At 40.7% G+C, this 19,522-nt stretch overlaps 1 protein-coding gene and 1 non-coding gene across 4 annotated transcripts in view; one reads left to right on the top strand and one right to left on the bottom strand.

Moving 5' to 3' along the window:
- Zmym6 (zinc finger MYM-type containing 6) overlaps positions 1–19,522 on the top strand; it is a 38,175-nt gene that overhangs the window by 11,999 nt on the left and 6,654 nt on the right. For 2 of the 3 annotated variants that reach the window (XM_029561697.1, XM_008829238.3), the window contains exons 6-14: positions 2,824–2,974; positions 4,125–4,240; positions 5,973–6,260; positions 7,098–7,248; positions 7,945–8,117; positions 9,303–9,450; positions 11,607–11,774; positions 13,438–13,475; positions 18,768–18,933. In XM_029561697.1, coding sequence (XP_029417557.1) covers positions 2,824–2,974; positions 4,125–4,240; positions 5,973–6,260; positions 7,098–7,248; positions 7,945–8,117; positions 9,303–9,450; positions 11,607–11,774; positions 13,438–13,475; positions 18,768–18,933 — 1,399 coding nt within the window. The remainder of the gene's footprint in view (positions 1–2,823; positions 2,975–4,124; positions 4,241–5,972; positions 6,261–7,097; positions 7,249–7,944; positions 8,118–9,302; positions 9,451–11,606; positions 11,775–13,437; positions 13,476–18,767; positions 18,934–19,522) is intronic. The other variant, XM_029561698.1, reaches the window with a different exon arrangement.
- On the bottom strand, positions 11,525–11,630 carry LOC115069621. Its single transcript, XR_003848876.1, has one exon. It is a non-coding gene; the product is annotated as a U6 spliceosomal RNA (small nuclear RNA).

Raw genomic sequence — 19,522 nt, 5'->3', positions numbered from 1 at the left:
TTAATTTAATTTTTATTTTTATTTTATGTTATGTGTGTATTGCCTGCATGTAGGTAAGTGCACCCGTGTCATGCAATGCCTGTGGAGGTCAGGAGAGGCTGTCAGATCCCCTGGGACTGGAGTTATGGACAGTGTTAGTTACCATGTGGGTGCTGGGATTCTAACCTGGGTTTTCTGCAAGAACAACCAGTGTTCTTAACCTGATGGCTGAGCCATCTTTCTAGCCCCTTAAGTAATTCTTATAAAGGATGTAAACGATTATGGAATTTTTTAGGTCCTCAGGAGATAGCTCAGTTGATAAAGTGCTTGTAAACATGAGGACCTGAATTCCATTACCAGAACCCACATAAAATTGGATATGGTGGTGTACATTTGTAATCCCAGTGGAGAAAGGTATATCCCTGGGATCACTGGCCAGCCAGCATTGCCTACTTGGTAACTGCCAGGCCAGTAATAGTCCCTTTCTCAGGTGATTGACACCTGAGAAGTGGCACCCAGATTTGTCCCCTGGCTTCCACACGCATGTGCATGCCATACTCATGCACCTGCACACACATAAACACAATTTTTTTACTTAGCAATTTTTTTTTAATTAAAAAAATTTTTATGTGCATGAGTGTTTTGTCTGCATGTATGTAAGTGTACCACATGTGTGCAATGCCCTTGGAGGCCAGAAGAGAGCATCAGATTCCCTGGAACTGTAGTTACAGATGGTTGTTAGCCACCATATGGGTGCTGGGAACCAAATGCAGGTCCTCTGCAAGAACAGTCAGTGTAGGGCCCAGCATGATATCGCACACCTTTAATCCTAGCACTTGGGAGGCAGAATCAGGCAGATCTTGATTTGTTAATTCCTCTGAGCAGCTGGAAATGTATATTCATCATTGAGAAGTGTCTCATTTTGTAGGAATTGCCACTTTTGCCAGTCCAGTCACTACATTCACAGGAAATAATTCATGCTATTTGATGTATGCTCTAAAATCAGTTCCGTTCCTAATTTTGTTATTGGTGTTATTCTCTTTCAAGTACATAAACAAAGTTTCTCTTTACTAGACAGATTTTGTGACGCTTCATAGCTTGTATTTCCTTACCATTTTCTTTCCTGCTGGGAGATCTAGTGTGTTTTGTTATTAAAACATCTGAGTACTTCCTTTAGTTTTGTAGCTGAGGCTGCCCTTAGATTCCTGATCCTCCTGCCTCCTCCCTATAGTACTGGCATACCTCATACTGGCTGTATTTGTGTGTGTGTGTGTGTGTGTGTCTATAAGCCAAAGGACAGCCTTGGGTATTGTTCCTCTGTCGTCATCCACCTTTTTTTCTTTTTAGACAGGATCTCTTACTCTTAGTGGAGCTCTCTGAGTAGGCTACCCTGGCTGGGTAGTGAGCTCCAAAGATCTGCCTGTCTCTGCCTCCCCAGTGCTTGGATTACAGGTGTGTGCCATCATGTGTGGAACTTTTTACATGGGTTCTGGGGTTGAACTTGTCCTCATGCTTACAAGGCAAGCACTTTACCAAGTGATCTCTCTCTCCAGCCCCCAGTTGTATTTTTTCATTGATTTTGTTCTTTTTTTTTTTGGTCTTTTTGAGATATAGGGTCTCCCTGTATCCTGGGGAGATACGTAGCTGGCCTGGAACTGGATATGTAGACCATAGAGATCTGCCTGCATCTGCTTCCCGAGTGCTGGGATTAACGGCATGTGCCACCACACCCAGTTATTCATTTTTATTTACTCATTTGAGACATTTTCTCTCTGTGTATCCTGTGCTGGCCTGGAACTTGCTATGCAGTCTAAACTGGCATTGAACTTCTGGTCCTCTTGCCTGAGTCTCCTGTCTTGGAATTACAGATGTTTGCCATCACACCTGCTGATACTTTATTATTTTCTGAAATAAATTAATTTTTCCATATTTCAGATTTCAGAAATGTCTAATCTGTAGTGTGATCTTATTGTCATGTGCAAGTATTTCAACCAAAGGTAGAAGTTGTAGGTAGTTTTTCTCTTTTTAATCTTTGTGTGCTGGACAGCTTTAGTTGTCAACCTGACACACCTGGGAAAGGACGCCTCAACTGGAAAATTGCCTCCATTGAACTGGCCTGTGGCCATGTCTGTGGGAGTATTTCTTGATTTTTGAGTGTTGTGGGAGGGTCCAGCGTGGGCAGGTTGTTCTGTATTGTTGTATTGTATAAGGAAGCAGACTGAGCACAGGCCTGGAGAGCAAGCCAGTAAACAGTATTCCTCCATGGCCTGTGCGTTTCCTGAGTCATCTGTAGTCTCAGTCATCTCAGTTGATTCAGCTCCTGCCCTGAGTTCCTACCTTGGAACTGTGACCTGGGAGATAAGAGCTGAATAAACCCTTTCCTCCTCAAGTTGGTATTGGTCTGAATGTTTTGTCACAGCAATGGAGAAACAAACTAGAACAATGTGTATGTGTGTACGAGTGCTGGAGTATGCATGCCATGGCATGTGTATAGAGGTCAGAGGACACTGGGTGTTTGTCCTTGCCTTCCACTTTAATTGAAGTAGGGTCTCTATTCATGGCTATGTATACCAGACTAGGCTGGTGAGGTTCCAAGAATTCTCTTGTCTGTCTCCCAGGGGCCAGAGGAGCACTGGGGTTTCAGATATGTGCTATTGTGTCTGGCTTTATGTGGGTTCTGGAGATCTGAACTTAGGGCCTTATGCTTGCATAGCAAACCTTTACACACACACACACACACACACACACACACACGCACACGCACGCACGCGCACACACACGCACCCCAATACTGTAACTCCCTTTTGTTCAAACACTGCTATCTGTTACTTGTTGTCTTAACAGAATTCAGCACAGCCAGCTCCCTGTGCCCCGGGGAAATCGTTGAGGCCCTCAACTGAGATGATTGAGACTATAGATGACTCAGGAAAAGCAGAGCTTTTCTGCTCTGCTAACTGTTTATCTGCTTCCAGAGTTAAGACTGTTCTGTCCTCAGGTAATGATTACAGTTGATAAAGTTAGGGATTTAGTAACACGTTAAACATGATTATAACTGCTGTTCTTTTATTTTGTTATAAACTAAATTTATTTATATGGTTAAAAACCCAAGATTGACTTACTTTTGATGAACTAATAATTAAGTGAAAATTATTTTTCATTGATATTCTTTGTGTAGAATGTATTTCATAGTTTCATAGGTAAGAAGAAAATAAAGATAATTTAAGGTTTCTTTGTTTTTGCTCCCTATAGTAGCAGCTAGGCTGGAATTGTCTTTGTAGACTAGACTGGCCTCCATCTTACAGACAGCCTCCTGCCTCTGCCTCCCGAGTGCTGGGGTTAAAGGTGTGCACTAACACACACATCATAATTATCAAGTTTTAAGTTTGGTTTTTGGTTGTTAGCCTTAGCCTTTAACCATGCCATCTTTCTAGCCCTAAGTTAGCTTTGTGATAAGTAGGAGTTCATTGAGGTTAGTTGTTGTTCGATTGACAGATGACTGTAAAATTCTTTGATATTTTTTATGACACAGTTGACCTTCTCCATCCATAGGTTCTCCATCCATAGGTTCTCCATCCATAGGTTCTCCACCCATAGGTTCTCCACCCATAGGTTCTCCATCTACATCTCAATCTCCATCCATAGGTTCTCCATCCATAGGTTCTCCATCCATAGGTTCTACACCCATAGGTTCTCCATCCACAGGTTCTACACCCATAGGTTCTCCATCCATAGGTTCTCCATCCATAGGTTCTACACCCATAGGTTCTCCATCCATGCTTCAACCAACTACATCTCAAAGACATTCAGGAGATAATGTGTATAATTCCCAAAGTAATACCATATATCAACCATTTATGTGACATTTACATTTTATTAGGTATTCTAGGTAATCTAGATATTATAAAAGAATGCTAGAGAGGATATAAGGAGCTGACACAAAAATACTTTGGTACCATTTTATAGAAGAGGCTTGAGTATCTGTCTGCAGCTTTTGGTCTCCTTGGGGAGTCTGGGAGCCAGTTCCCGAGCCTACCAGGAGAGGCTGTGCTGAGTATTTGATTTTTTTCCCCCTTCTTTCTACTACTACGTTTTTGGATCATTTCTCATGTGGATAACATTCATTGTTTCTTATTTTTGTCATTAAGGTCTCCAGGTTTTGTGTCATAGTTGTAAAACCTCAACAAACCCTCAGTATCACCTAGTCATGTCAAATGGAACTATTTATAGCTTCTGTAGCTCCAACTGTGTGGTGGCTTTCCAGGTATGATGTACAGTGGTATTTTATCTCTCTGGTTTCTTAGGCATTGATCTATGGCAGAATGCTATAAAAGATTTTTTGTTTGTTTTGGTTTTTGAGATAGGCTCTCACCATGTAGCCCTGGCTGGTCTTGCTGTGTAGATCAGGCTGACCTCATACTCAAAGAGATCAGCCTGCCTCTGCCTCCTGAGTGGTGGAATTAAAGGCATGCACCACCACACCCTGCCTGAAAGATTAACATTTTTTTAAAAATTACATTTATTTAGTGTTTGTGTGTGTACATGCTTGTTTGAGTGTGCTGGCATGGTTACAGGGGTAAAAGGACAACTTTTGAGAGTTGGTTCTCTTCTTGTAGACCCTGGGAATTGAACTCAGGTTGTCAGGATTGGCAGCAAGCACCTTTAACCAGCTCTCCTTCTCGCCTGCCTTTTTTTTTTTTTTTTTTTTTTTTTTTTTCTTCTTTTGGTCTCCCTGTAGCTCCAGCTGGCCTAGAACTCGCTGTGTTACTGTGTAGATCAGGCTGGCCTCTATCTCACAGAGATCTTCTACCTGCCTCTGCCTCTCAAATGTTGGGATTAAGGGCATGACCTGCCATGTCCAGTCTTTGTCTTTTCTTTTCTTTTTCTTTTTTTGAGATACTCTTACTACATCTTCCACACAGGCCTAGAACTTACTGTGTAGGCCAAGCTGGCCGAGAACTCAAGGCAGTCATCCTGCCTCTGTCTCCAGAGTTATGGGACTACAGGCATGTGTAGTCTAGTCTTAGAAGTTTGAATTTAGGGTAAGGGGGAAAAATAGTCTGTTCAACCAGGGTTTCAGAGGTCTTCTGATAAAATGTTTGAGCCCAGGTGCTGGGCTTTCTTATTCTCAGGGTTCCTATCCCAGCTGCCCTTGCCTCCTTCCACTTCTTCCTCTTGGTGCTCTTCTTTCCTGATTTTTTTCTTTTTTTGGTCTTTTTGAGACAGAGTCTCCCTGTAGCCCCAGCTGTCCTAGAACTCACTATGTAGACCAGGCTGGCCTTGAACTCACGAGATCCACTTGCCTCTGCCTCCCACATGCTGGGATCAAAGGCGTGTGCTACCACACCTGGCTCTTTTTTTTTTTTTTAATTAAAAAAAAAATTTTTTTTTTCATAGGATCTCATACTATAGCCCAGGCTGGCCTTAGAACTCCAGATCTTCCTGTCTCTACCTCTGAAGTGTTAGGATTACAGTCACATGTCATCACACTGATTCTGATGCTCTTCTTTTCAAAGGAATAGAAGCTAGAATGTGGTTCCAAAGGTTGTATAGGGAAGAATAAAAGCCAGTTGAGGCTCTTGTGTCCTAGTCCAGAAACCTAATGATTCTTGGCATGGAGTTGTAGACACTTTCTTGTCCCATTTCTCGTCCCTCTCTGCAATATATGGCAAAAATAAAGAATTTCTTCATTTTCCTGGATGACAGGATGCTTGGTGTATCCACTGTCACACTAGCTAGCAGGAGTTGGTTGGTGACATGTGCAGGGCCTGAGGAAGGCACCTGGGGGAAATAACGCTGGAGTCTTTATACTAGTCCTTAGCCTTTGAATGTTTCATTTTTTAGTCTCATTCTTAAAGTATGCCACTGAGATTCTGTTCGAAGTAAAATCTCAAAAAAATACTCTGGTAGACTTAATTTGTTAAAATGAGGAAATTTAAAATGATTAAGTTGCATTATTTTTCATTTGATAAACTCTTTGCTTTTTGTTCATTTAGAATGTATTAAACAAGCCAGAGGGAACAAAGTCTTCATCAGCACCCTCATCTCAGGGCCAAGAGCTTACGACCCCACCCTTGGAGTCCACGGTATCAACAGAAGGTGACAAGGCCTTTGGTGCCCCACACTCTTCCTTCAGCAGCCCCATTAGTGGACCTGCCGCAGCTGCTCTGGAGACACTTGCTGAGCAATCTCAGCAGATTGCCTTAACCCATACATTCATGAAGCTCAAGTGTCAGCAGTGTAACCACCTGTTTATCACCAAACCAGAGCTGCTTTTCTACAAGGTAAAGAGGCATCCTGGCAGGGATTGGGCATAAACCACCCAGTAAGAATATTCTGTTTTTTCATCTTTGACAGGTTTTCAGTTTGTGTTGGTGTTTTTTAAAAAAACTCTGTGTGTGTGTATGCATGTGTATGTATCTGTGTACATCCACATGCTGCAGTGTGCATGTGGAGGTTAGAGTGCAACCTTCTATACCATGCAGGGTCTGGGAGGTCATCAGGCTTGGCAGCAAGTGTCTTTATCCCTGAGCCATCTCACTGGTCTAGAGTAGAATTTCTTTTTTTTTTTTTTTAACTTTAAAAAAAATTTATTTATTATTTTTATTTTATGTGTATGCATGTATTGCCTGCATGTAGGTAAGTGCACCCAGGTACCCATGTCGTGCAATGCCTGTGGAGGTCAGAAGAGGCTGTTAGATACCCTGGGACTGGAGTTACAGTTGTTAGCTGCCATGTGGGTGCTGGGATTCGAACCCAGGTCTTCTGCAAACAACCAGTGTTCTTAACTGCTGAGCCATCTCTCCAGCCCTAGAGTAGGATTTCTTTTTTTCTGTATTTTTTGAAACAGGGTCTCCTTGTAGCCCCAGCTGTTCTGGAATTCACTATGTAGACCAGGCTGGCCTCGAACTCACAAAGATCCACCTGCCTCTGCCTCCCAAGTGCTGGGATTGAGACAGGGTCTCCTTGTAGCCCCAGCTATCCTGGAACTCACTATGTAGACCAGGCTGGCCTGGAACTCACAGAGATCCACCTGCCTCTGCCTCTCGAGTGCTGGGATTAAAGGCATGGGCCACCAAGCTTAGTTAGATATTAATGACTTTTTTGTTTTTTCTTTGCAGGGTAGGATGTTTCTGTTTTGTGGCAAGACTTGCTCTGATCAGTACAAAAAGGAAAATAAAGTTATGGCATTGTGTGACTACTGTAAGCTGCAGAAAATCATAAAGGAGACTGTGCGATTTTCAGGAGTAGACAAGCCATTCTGTAGTGAAGGTAAAACAAGAGGTTCACCTACAGAGTACATGGTTGTTATGGTCATGCTTATCTTCTAGAGGCTCTAATGTTTCTTTTGTTTGGTTTTTTTTTGAGATAGGGTCTCACTATGTAGCTCTGGATGACCAGGGACTTGCCATGTAGACCAGGCTAGCCTCAGACTCACAGAGATCTGCCTATCTTTGCCTTATGTCTGAGTGTGGGGATTAAGTGTGTGCCAACAAGCCTGGTTGGTTTTTATTTTTGTTTTTGAGGCAGCATCTTTGTAGCCTAGTCCAACTGGGAACAACTGAGACTGGTCTTGAATTTCTAATCCTCCTGTGTCCACATTCCAAGTGCTGGGATTACAGGCATGCATCACCATACCTGTCTAGAAATCAACTTAAAAACACCGTAGAGAGGCCTAGAGAGATGGCTCAGCAGTTAAGAGCACTGACTGCTCCTGTAGAGGACCCAGATTTGGTTTGTAGCACCCACATGGCAGTTAACAGTTGTCTGAAATTCCTGTTTCAAGAGATCAGACACCCTCCTCTGACCTCTACAAGCAGTGCACAACACGAGTTCACTTACATACATATAAACAATACACTCACTTTTAAAATAATAAATAAAAACAAAAAAATACCACAGACACACACGTCACCTCCTTGAAGTTAATGTGAATTTGTTTTCTTCCTTTCATCCTCTGGTGGTTAGTTTGCAAGTTCCTCTCTGCTCGAGACTTTGGAGAAAGATGGGGAAACTACTGTAAGATGTGCAGTTACTGTTCACAGACATCTGCAAATTTTGTAGAAAATCGTTTGGAGGGCAAGCTAGAAGTGTTTTGTTGTGAAGATTGCATGTCCAAATTTACAGTTCTGTTTTATCAGGTAAACATGACATGCTTTTTTTCCCTTTCCTTTCTGAAATTAGTGCTAATCATTTTGAACTTAAAATATGTTCAAATTATATGAAAAATATGTGTTTAGAGCTGAGGATTTTTGGATGTCCCTTCCTCTACCCTACCCTGATACTGGGGATTGGACTTAGGACCTCATGCATGCTGGACAAATGTTCTGCCACTGAGCTGTATCTGTAGCCTGAGATTTTGTTGTCAATTAAGGGTATGTGCTTTTTCCCTTGCTTTGTTTCTTTCTGATAAAGGAGCTAACCTTGTTTGTAACTGTCAGGTTAGATGTTTACGTAACTTTGCCTTAGATGGCTCTCTCATTCAGGTTACCCTGAGGAGTCTGAAGTAAGATCTTGTTCTCACTTCATAGGTCAAGTGACAAACTGACTTACCTACTTTTTCATATTTGAAAGGCTAATAGTGATAGTCGTAGTTAATGGAACCAAAAGTACAGATCTGATGCTCCTTCAGTGTTGCTTTGTTTAATCCTGATGACAGTCCCAAAAGTTAGGTGTATTGTTGCCAGTTTATAAATAAAGAAAAAGCTTGTAGTCCAGAGAGCTTAGCACCATGCTTGGTGGAAGCTGGTACATGATAAGGAGGTGGACCTGGAGCAGCACTCCAGCAGAATCATTGTGTTCCTGCCTACCTCACCCCTAAATGTGATTTTCTTGGAGAGGAAAAGAATGCATTTTAATCATTGTAAGGCCGGGGGCCAACTGCAGTGCTGAAGACAAAGGGTGCTTAATTGGACCGTTGAGAGTAAATCAAAGTCTTTATGACTCCAGAGCCCATTTTCTTTCTACTGCTAGATGTTCCTTCTCAATCTTCTAAAATAAGAACCTGTCTTTTATATTATTTCGTTAGTAATTAGAAATAAAGAAACTTTTTATTTAGTTAGTTTTTTGGTCTTTTTGAGACAGGGTTTTCCTGTAGCCCCAGCTGTCCTGGAACTCACTATGTAGACCAGGATGGCCTGAATTCACAGAGATCTACCAGCCTCTGCCTATTGAGTGTTGGGATTAAAGGTGTACGCCACAACCCCCTGCTCAGATTTTGTGGTCTTACTTAACTTGTATACACTGTTTTTATAGTGCGTCTGGTTTATAATTAATATTTTCATGATTTGATAGTTTTAATCCTCCCTTGTCTTTTTCCTTCTCAGATGGCCAAGTGTGATGGTTGCAAACGGCAGGGTAAGCTAAGTGAGTCCTTAAAATGGCGAGGGGACATCAAGCATTTCTGTAACCTGTTTTGTGTCTTGAAGTTTTGCCATCAATATAGTACGAATGACCCATTTCCACCAAAGAAAGGTAAAATGAAACTTGACTTCTGGGGTCTTTTAATTTCAGTGGTAGGATAGTCTGTCAACACACACAGTTGAAGATTGTACAATTCAAAACAAAATTTCATTAGATACAAATAACTTGGATTTCCTCAATTTTTTTTAAGTATCCTTAGTTACATTCCTTGAGGGAAAATTTATTAATGCTTTTTGTTGTCATAATTAAACCTACCAAGAAATTATGAAATATATACATAATGATTTTATGGTAAAATTTATTTTGATTGGTTTTGCATAGGTAATTTACCCTAAGAGAGACATACTACTCAGTTAATAAATTAGAAGTAAAAATAAGGCAGGCAAACACGGAGAGAGGATATGAGTGTGTTAATACTGCTGCCTTGGCTGGTGGAGATTTGACTTAGGGCTTGCTTATAGCTAAGGAAAGAGCAGCACATTAATTATCTTAGGAAAAATAAAGTAGACCAGTTCTTCCTGGGTAGCAAAGTTTTTTCTGGTTAAAGTAAAATAATTTTATAAGTAGGACAGCTAATGTGGTCAAAATGTTCAGAAGAATAGATGTATGGGATATTCTTAAAGTGTTATCCTCTCAGGTACTTTCTGAGGAATCATTCAGAAGCACTGGATATTGTGGTCTCTGATCAAAATCTGAAATGCTACTTAACTGACAGAATCCATGTGCTTTGACTTCTTGTAATTGGCTCTGTTCACCTTTTTACTCTATTAAGTATATGTGTCAGGTGCCATCTCTTCCTTGTCACCACTCAGGTTGGTGGTAGAGTATTCATTTTCTAATGTAGCTGAGGATAAACCAGTGTTACTAGAAGGGGGACTATGTCAGGGGAGGAGGAGGTCTAAATGGATGGAAGGGAAAAAAGAAAGACAAATACTGTGTGTTTTCTTTGTAGAAATGTAGAATTTGTCACATCTAGCAGAAGAACTATTTGTGGGGGGACAAAGGTGACAGGGAGAGGGTACATGGGAAGATAATGTGGGGTTTGAATATTAGCAAAATGCAGTGCTGTATATGAAAATATCATGCTGGAACCTATTATTTTTTAATGCTAACTAAAACAAGAAAAAAACAAAAACAGTGTTACATGGCTCTTTCAGCAATGTGTAAAAGTTGTCATGTTGGGGCTAGAGAGATGGCTCAGCAGTTAAGAACACTGGCTGTTCTTGTAGAAGATCCAGGTTTGAATCCCAGCACCCACATGGCAGCTAACTGTCTGTACTCCAGTTCCAGGATCTGACGCCCTCTTCTGACCTCCGGGGGCATTGCATGACACGGGTGCACTTACATACACGCATATGTGTAGGCAATAAATGCATACACATAAAAATACATATTTTATATATTTATATATATAATTTTTTATATAAAATAAAAGTATTTTTTTTAAAGTTGTTATGTTATCCAGTCGTGGTGGCACACACCTTTAATTCCAGCACTCAGGAGGCAGAGGCAGGCAGATCTCTGTGAGTTCAAGGCCAGCCTGGTCTACATGGTGGCTTCGAAATTTTACAGATTTTTAAAAAACTTGGTACTTGAAATACATGAAGAGATTTTTAAAAATTAACTCATTAAACATTTTAACTGATTTTTTGTGTATTTCATACAAAACACCTTTTTATGAAAAATTTAAAAAATATATTTTATTTATTACTTTTATTTTGTGTGTACCTGCATGTATGTGAGTGCACCCGTGTCGTGCAATGCCACAGAGGTCAGAAGAGGACTTCGGATTCCCCTGGAACTGGAGTTAAGGACAGTTGGTATCCGCCATGTGGGAATTGAACCTGACCTGAGTCCTCTGCAAGAGCTGTCAGTGCTCTTAACCACCAAGCCATCTCTCCAGCCCCTAATTTGAAACTTAGAATTACAGAATCAGGCCCCTTTTAGATCTCAGTGAACACTAACTTTACCAATGTCAACCAGGTAATGTTGCACAGAGTTAGATATTTGTATTCTTCCAAAAAACTACTTGCTAAACAGATTTTTTTTTCCTGTATATGACCCTTTTGTTTATACTATCTGTAACTTTTTTGTTTACTTTAATCAGTATTTATTTTTTTCCCTTTTTTGAATGGAATACTTCGTGGATTTGCTTGTTTTCCTTGCACAGGAGCCATTCTAATCCCTGTATCATTTCTATATTTTAGTATTTGTGCTCCCAAAGCCAGCACCAGTAATTATTCCTAAGGCACAAGCTGCTTTGATGGCACTCCCTTCTCCAAGGGTAGTTACAACACCGGTTATAACCAATGTGATGTCATTGGCCAAAGTACCTGCTGCCCAGCCCATAGGGAACACTTACAACGTTTTAACAGGTATGGCTTGATATAGAGGCATTTGGCTAGAAGATAGAGGTAAGCATTGCTTTGTCTAAGAGTTCTTATTGGTACTGTGTTTCTTTATATGAGGAAATGTGTATACCCAGAGATACAGGGTGAGTGGCTAGTATGCAAGGCGATAGGGGTTGGAAAAAAAAAAAAAAGTATAAATATACATGGTTAAAAATTTAAGAACTTGAACTTTTTTTTTTTTGTCTTTTTGAGAAAGGGTCTCCCTGGAGCCCAAGCTGACCTGGAACTCAATATGGAGACCAGGCCAGCCTTGATTTCACAGAGACCCACCTGCCTCTGCCTCTCAAGTGCTGGGATTAAAGGCATGTGCCACCATGCCTGGCCAGAATTTGAACAGTTTTAATATGCTTTCCGTGTGTGTGTGTGGTGTGGTGTATGTTTGTGGGTGACAATGTGGGTGTGGAGACCAAAGGTTGACATTGGTGTCTTATATTGTGATATTAATGTTAACATTGTGTCTTGGGGACAAGAAATGGAAAGGTTATGGTTTAATAGTGATGTGTTTGTGTGTCAAGTTGACAAGGGGTCAATTGTGCTGAATAGCTTTAGTGTCAACTTGACACACCTGGGTTGAGGGAGCCTCAGTTGGAGACTTGCCTCCATTGGACTGGCCTATGGCCATGTCTGTGGGTCATATTCTTGATTAGTGAATGATATGGGAGGGTCCAGCCCCCCGTGGGTGGTGCCATGCCTGGGCAGGTTAGCCTGTGTTGTATAAGAAAGCAGGTTGAGCAGGGGTCAGGGGAGCAAGCCAGTAAGCAGCATTCCTCCGTGGCCTGTGCTCCAGCTCCTACTTCTAGGTTCCTGGCCTGAGTCCTACCTTGGGCTTCCCTGATGAACTGTGACCCAGGAGATGTAACCAAATAAACCCTTTCCTCCCCAAGTTGGTATTGGTCAGTGTTTTGTCATAGAAATGGAGGCACAAACTAGAGCAATTGTCTTCATTGCTCTCTACCTTAGTTTTTCATTTTAAATTTTATTTAGTATCATTGTCTGTCTGTATGTTTGATGTATGTGCATGAGTGTGGGTGTGCGAGTGCAAGGACATGCATGTAGAGGTCAGAAGACAACTGTTGGGAGTCAATCCTCTCCTTCCATAGTGGGATCTGGGCCTCAAAGTCAGGTTGTCAGGTTTGTGTGGCAAGCATCTTTACCCACTGAACTGTCTCACTAGCCTTCACCTTAGTTTTTGAAGTAGGGTCTCTTTACTGATCCTAGCACTCACCGATTGGCTAGGCTAGCCAGCAAACTCTGGGAATCCTGTCTCAGCTGAGGTTACAGATGCGTAGAACCATACCTGGCCTTTATTTGTTGTTTGTTTTCTGAGGATCTGAACTCAGTCCTCATGCTTGTACACTAAGCACACTGGGCCATCTCCCCAGCTCTGCTCCCTCCCTGCTTCTTTATCACCAGCCATTTAGTAAAGTAGGATGGAGCTCAGGTAGGGAATGCTCAGCTTCACTGGGTACCACAGGTATTATTAATATAGCATTTCCTTGGATCATTTTTTTCAAGAAATTCCAGCTTAGACCCTAACTCACCTTAATGAGGGAAAATTAATGTCTTAGTTTCAATGTTTACTTGTGTATATTGTGGGACTAATAATACATATTTTAATTTGTAACAGATGCAGCTCCTAAAGAGGCAGCAAACATCATTGAAACTGTGAGTTTTACTGTTAATATTTTACCTGATAATACCACTGGATTTATTTTCATTGTGGTTATAATATTCTAATATATGTGCAAGTACTTTCCTGTTTGCAGCATGTTCTTTTCAGAGAGTGGAATAATACCCTGACTTTCTGTTTTGTATTGTATAACCCTAGATAAGGACCTACTTTGGATTTATTTTGCTGTTGTATTCAGGTTCCTTAATTTGTTTAAGTACTTGCTAATTCCTTCTGTGCTTATTTTTCTCTTACTACATTCAAGTATTTTAATTTTAGACTAGAAAGTCTTGGTAGTTCACTTTGGTGTAATTTTGAGCCATGTGAGGCTGAAAATACTACAAATTGAATATTTATTTAAGCTCTGTGTGGGAGATTTGAAGTATTATGAAGTGTCCCCCAAATTAAAAAAAATTCAAAAATGCATAAATGCATTTCAAGCCTGGCAGACTGAAAGGATTAGAGGCTATGTTGTTGTTGCCCAGTGTCAGTCATCACCTAGAGACTAGAATTCCCATCACCCTTCATCAGTACTGTGTTAGGTTTGGAGTTAATGATTTTGTTGACCATTGTGCTATGATCTTAACATTAGCTCTTGATATAATTAAAAGTCTTTTCTTTTTTTTTGGTCTTTTTGAGACAGGGTCTCCCTGTAGCCCCAGCTGTCCTGGAACTCACTATGTAGACCAGGCTGGCCTTGAACTCACAGAGATCCGCCTGCCTCTGCCTCCTGAGTGCTGGGATTAAAGGTGTATGCCACCATGCCCAGCTTAAAAGTCTGTTCTTATGTAACAATATTATTCAAGTGTTATGAAGTAGTGGTGCTAGGGCTAAAATGTATACACACATTCAGTGCCTTGAGAGCAGAAGTTAGAGGGGATGACAAAGGTGGTCAAACCACTGCTGTGGTATCTCATTCTGCTAATTTAGGAGAAGGTATCTATCCTGCACAGTATTAGAGGTAATGCTCAAAACCCCAAAGTAGTAGAGTGGGTAAACCACTTAGCTTGGAAAAAATATCTTTTATGGTTTTTTTTTTTTTTTTGGTAGTTTGAGACAGGGTCTCCCTGTAACACCAGCTGGCCTGGAACTCACCATTTAGACCAGGATGGCCTTGAACTCACAGAGACCTCCTGCCTTTGCCTCCTGAGTGCTGGGATTCAAGGTATGTGCCACCACGCCCTGCAGAAAAATTATCTTACAGCTATGCAAGGATAATAAGAAAAAAGTTGTGGCCATTCAGGCATTAATTTTTACTTTTTTTTTTTTTTTTTTTTGAGACAGGTTTTCGCTATGTAGTTCTGGCTGGCCTGGAACTTGCTATGTAGACCAGGCTGGCCTCAGACTCACAGATCTACCGCCTCTGCCTTCCAAGTGCTGGGATTAAAGGTGTGTGCCACCATGCTCATTGAACATGAATTATTTTTGATGAAATGAAAGGAGACTGGCTGTCAAGATGGCTCAGCAGGTAAAGGTGCTTGCTGCACAAGCCTGACAACCTGAGTTTGAGTCCTGGCACCCATGTAAAGGTGGAAGGAGAGAACTGACTCCGCACAGTTGTCCTCTGGCCTCACATGTCTACTGTGACATGCATATGCCCCCCGTTCCCTCCCATCATATACACACACAAAAATAATAATAAATAAAATAACATTTTTTAAAGAAGAAAGGAGGTGACAGTAAGACAAAATGTTTACCATTAGTTATTGCTCACTTTCCAGTTTTAAAGCCCTTTGAGATTTTAATATAAAGATGAGCAGGCAAGCTATGTCTGCTCTCAGCAGTTGATCGTATTTTAGCAGCGGTTTCTAGTTTTGAACATGATGATCCAAATATGGATTGCTGTTCCATAGTAGTGAGGCAAAAGATGGAAAATGTGCCTATACATCAAGAAAGGCGAAAGGCTTAGTGAGGAAAAAGTGAGAGAAAAAATTTAAACCATATTAGATTCATTCTTTAGCAGAAATCTCGCCAGTAATCAGTACTATGGAGAGCTAGCTTGTCCTAATTTAGTTTTTTTTCTCTTTCTCTTTTTTTTTGATCTTTTTGAGACAGGGTCTCCCTGTAGCCCCAGCTGCCAGCTGGCCTGGAACTTGCTATGTAAGACCAAGCTGGCCTCCCAAGTGCTGGGATTAAAAGCATGCACCACCAAGCCCGGCTTCTAATTTAGTTTCTCTTAACTCTCCCATTATTTATGGTGTTGGATGATGATAATTTGTACTTAATTATTTTCAGATGGCATATTAGTTAATGAAATGTCATTCAATTAACTTGTACATATTTGTATATTACATGTTACACATTAAATTATTTTTCAGTTATTGCACCATTAATAATTATGTCATTAAATACACTTGTACAATTAAGATGGTAGTGTGTTATTAATAAGTATTATTAACATGTACTTATAAAAGTATTCTATATAATTCCTAACAGACTACAACACTGCTTATGTGCACTCTGGGAATGTATCCCTCTTCTACTTTATATATATGGGACAGTTTGTCTTGAATTATGCTTGTTTGAATTATTCGAGTTTTTAGGAAAATGCATCTCATTTAATGTAGCTGCTCTATATGTGTTTTCCCCATGTGGAGTAGTTCCGTAATTCACTTGTCGTGTAAACTGTGTTACTAAATAACTTTGATTAGTATTTTCACTTTAGTCTATAAAGAGTATAATGTTCTTGTGATTCGAAAAAAAAAAAAAAAAAAAAACTGAAGTTTTCTGTAGACCTTGGTCTCAAAAAGGTCCACCTATCTTTGCCTCCTGGGTGCTGGGATTAAAGACATGTGCCAACATACCCAGCTGTTGGTTTTGTTTTTGAGACAGGGTTTTACTATGTAACAGAGACTGCCCTTTTACTCAGTGATCCTTCTGCCTCAGCCTCCTATGTGCTGAGACTCTGGGTGTGCACCACTATGCGTAGGTAGAAACAAAGGTAAATGAAAGTGCAAAGGGTATGGTAGACTGTTTATGGGAAAGAAAATGTAAGTAATGTTGCACATAAAGAATGCCCGTCTATACTACAGTAGGGGAAGTATTCACATACTGAGAGACAGCCAAAAGTAAAACACTCTGTTAACTAGGGTATTGGAATGTGAGCTCACGTGTGTTGTAATCGCTACATAATTTGACCCAACCTTTTTCAAGAGCAATTTTTCAATATCACCAGAATTAAAATCACATGCCTGTGACCCCCAATAATACTTAAGCTTTATTCTGTAGATACTCCAGCACATGTAGGATGAATTTATATGTAAGGATAAGCATTGTGGCATTGTTTATAATGGCACAAGATATGTAATGTTTATAATATTTGTAGTAAGCAAGAACTCTTCAAATTATTTGACTCATTTTTTTAAATTTATTATTTTTATTTTATGTGTATGAGTGTATTGCCTGCATGTGTGTTAGTACATCCATGTCGTGCAATGTCCATGAAGGTCAGAAGAAGGTATAGGATCCCCTGGAACTGGAGTTATGGACGTGTGTTAACTGCCATGTGGGTGCTGGGAATTGAATCTCCTCAAGAGCAAGCAGTGCTCGTAACCACTGAGTCATCTCTCCAGCCCCTTATGGCTCATTCTTAAGTAATGGAATACTGTGCAGGTGGTTACTAGATGGTGTATTACAGTGTTATGTAAATATATTTCTATGGTATCTTGCTAGGTGACAAGAGTGAGGCACTGATAATTCAGAGTTACCATTTTTAGTCAGAAGTGACTTAGTTACAAAGACCATCACATATATCAGAAACTGGGAACAATGGTTGTTTTTAAAGTTGAGTCTGGATAGAGAACAGCTAGTCATGTATGCACACATTTATTTCTCTTTAATTCTGTATGGGAGTCAGAGGACAACTTAAAGGACTGGTTCTCTCCAACCATGTGGACCCAGGGAATTGAACTCCGAATTGAACACAGGTTGTCATGCTTGGCTGACACACTAGGTGTGCCATCTCCCTGACCCTGGCTTACTCTTCAACAATTGAGATCTCTGCCCAGATGTTGACTCCCACATCACACTCTTCTCCAAGCAGCCTCACTTCATTCCCTTACCTACTTTTTCTTTATAGCTCTTAGACTTAGATTTACATGTTACACTTTGTTCCACTTGTTAGCTTTCTGTGTCTCCCTCTAGGCTGTAAAGCTCATAAGAATGAGGCTCTTTTGTTTTCTGCTGTATCCCTAGGGCTTAGAACAGTGCCTGGCTTGTGGTAAATATGTGGTGAATGTTTTCTGAGTGAATAAACATGTTTTAACACACACCTTTAGTCCCAGCACTTGGGAGGCAGAAGCAGGTGGATCTCTGTGAGTTCGAGGCCAGCCTGGTCTACATAATAGTGAGTTCCAGACCAGCTGGGGCTACAGGGAGACCCTGTCTCAAAAAGACAAAAAAAACCTGTCTCAAAAAGACAAAAAAAAACCAACAACAAAACAAACAACAACAAAAAACATGTTTTAAATAAGTTTTCCCACTCTGTTTTATGAAGAAAGGTGTGCCACCACACCCGGCATGAGTGGTCAGTGTTCTTAACACTGAGCCATCGCTCTGGCCCTACTAAAGTTTATTATATTTCCAGTAGTCAAATGTGTCAGTCTTTTTCAGTTTATTTTTATCTTATTTTTAAGAATGCTTCTTCTGGGGCTGGAGGTATGGCTCAGTGGTTAAGAGCACTGGTTGTTCTTGCAGAAGACTGGGGTTTGAATCCCAGTACCCACATGGCAGCTAACAGCTGTCCATAACTCCAGTTCCAGGAGATCAGAAAGCCTCTTCTGTCTTCCACGGGCATCGCACGACACAGGTGCCCTCACCTACATGTAGACAATATACGCATAAACATAAATTTAAAAAAATAACAAGTAAAATATTTTTAAAAAATAATGCTGCTTCTATGCATCCATGTTTGTTTGTTTCTCTCTTGTTTATTTTTGTTTATTTTTGTTGAGATCTTCAATCAATAATGAATATATTTTTTGTTGGGTCTGAGGTTGGATCTAGTTTTTCTGAGTAGCAAGTTATTCTTATCAGCAGAATAATGTGTGTGTATATGTGTTGCTGGGCAAGTGCTTTCTCATTGTACTACACCTATGACCCCTGGAATATTTTTTAAAAAATCATGACCAGAACTATTGCTGATTAGGAGAATTAGGAATTAGTCTTTTTTGTATTTTTTCCCCAGACTACCTTCTTTTTCGCCCTCTTTCAGAGAGTAACTTCCCCTTTCATATTATTGCAATATAGTCATGAATAAGATACCGGTTTCTGAATTTGTTTTTACCTAGGGGAGTACACAGGCAGCTGCCACAAAACGTCCATCTTCTCAAGCTCCTGAAGAACAAAGACCTATTCCCAAGCTCCTGAAGAACAAAGGCCTATTGTGCAAGCCAGTCACGCAGACCAAGGCCACCTCTTGCAAACCACATACACGGCACATTGGATGTCAGACAGGTACACATCCTGGCACTTTGTATAAAGTTTGTTTTCTGATTTGTTTGTTTTTTATAAGAAAGGTAAAGACAGTCATTTTCTCTTGGGTGTGAAGACATTAATGCCTGTATCTCATACTTGAAATCTGTATGTACACAAAGTGTCATGTGTAGTAGAGTAGACAAACAGCTCCCACATGTGTGCATTACTGCTTTCCAGATGTACAGACAAGCCCTTAAAATTGCTGAGGTACATATTTGAATAAAAGCATTACTGGTAGCCAGGAGTCGTGGTACACGCCCTTAATCCCACCACTAGGGAGGCAGAGGCCAGCGGATCTGTGAGTTCCAGGCCAGCCTGGTCTACATAGTGAGTTCCAGGTTAGCTGGGGATACAGGGAAACCCTGTCTCAAAAAAAAAACAAAAATAGGGCTGGAGAGATGGCTCAGTGGTTCAGAGCACTGACTGCTCTTGCAGAGGACCCGGGTTTGATTCCCAGCACTCATATGGCAGCTATGAACCATCCTTAACTCAAGTTCCAGGGAGTCTGAAGCCCTCTTCTGACTCTGACCTCCATGGCATTGCACGACACAGGTGCACTCACATACAC

This window comes from Nannospalax galili, unplaced genomic scaffold (assembly GCF_000622305.1).
Source record: "Nannospalax galili isolate Female #2095 unplaced genomic scaffold, S.galili_v1.0 scaffold473, whole genome shotgun sequence".
In the NCBI taxonomy this organism is placed as follows: domain Eukaryota; kingdom Metazoa; phylum Chordata; class Mammalia; order Rodentia; family Spalacidae; genus Nannospalax; species Nannospalax galili.
Note: the sequence above shows the minus strand (reverse complement) of the source record. Positions and strands in the feature narration are given on the sequence as shown.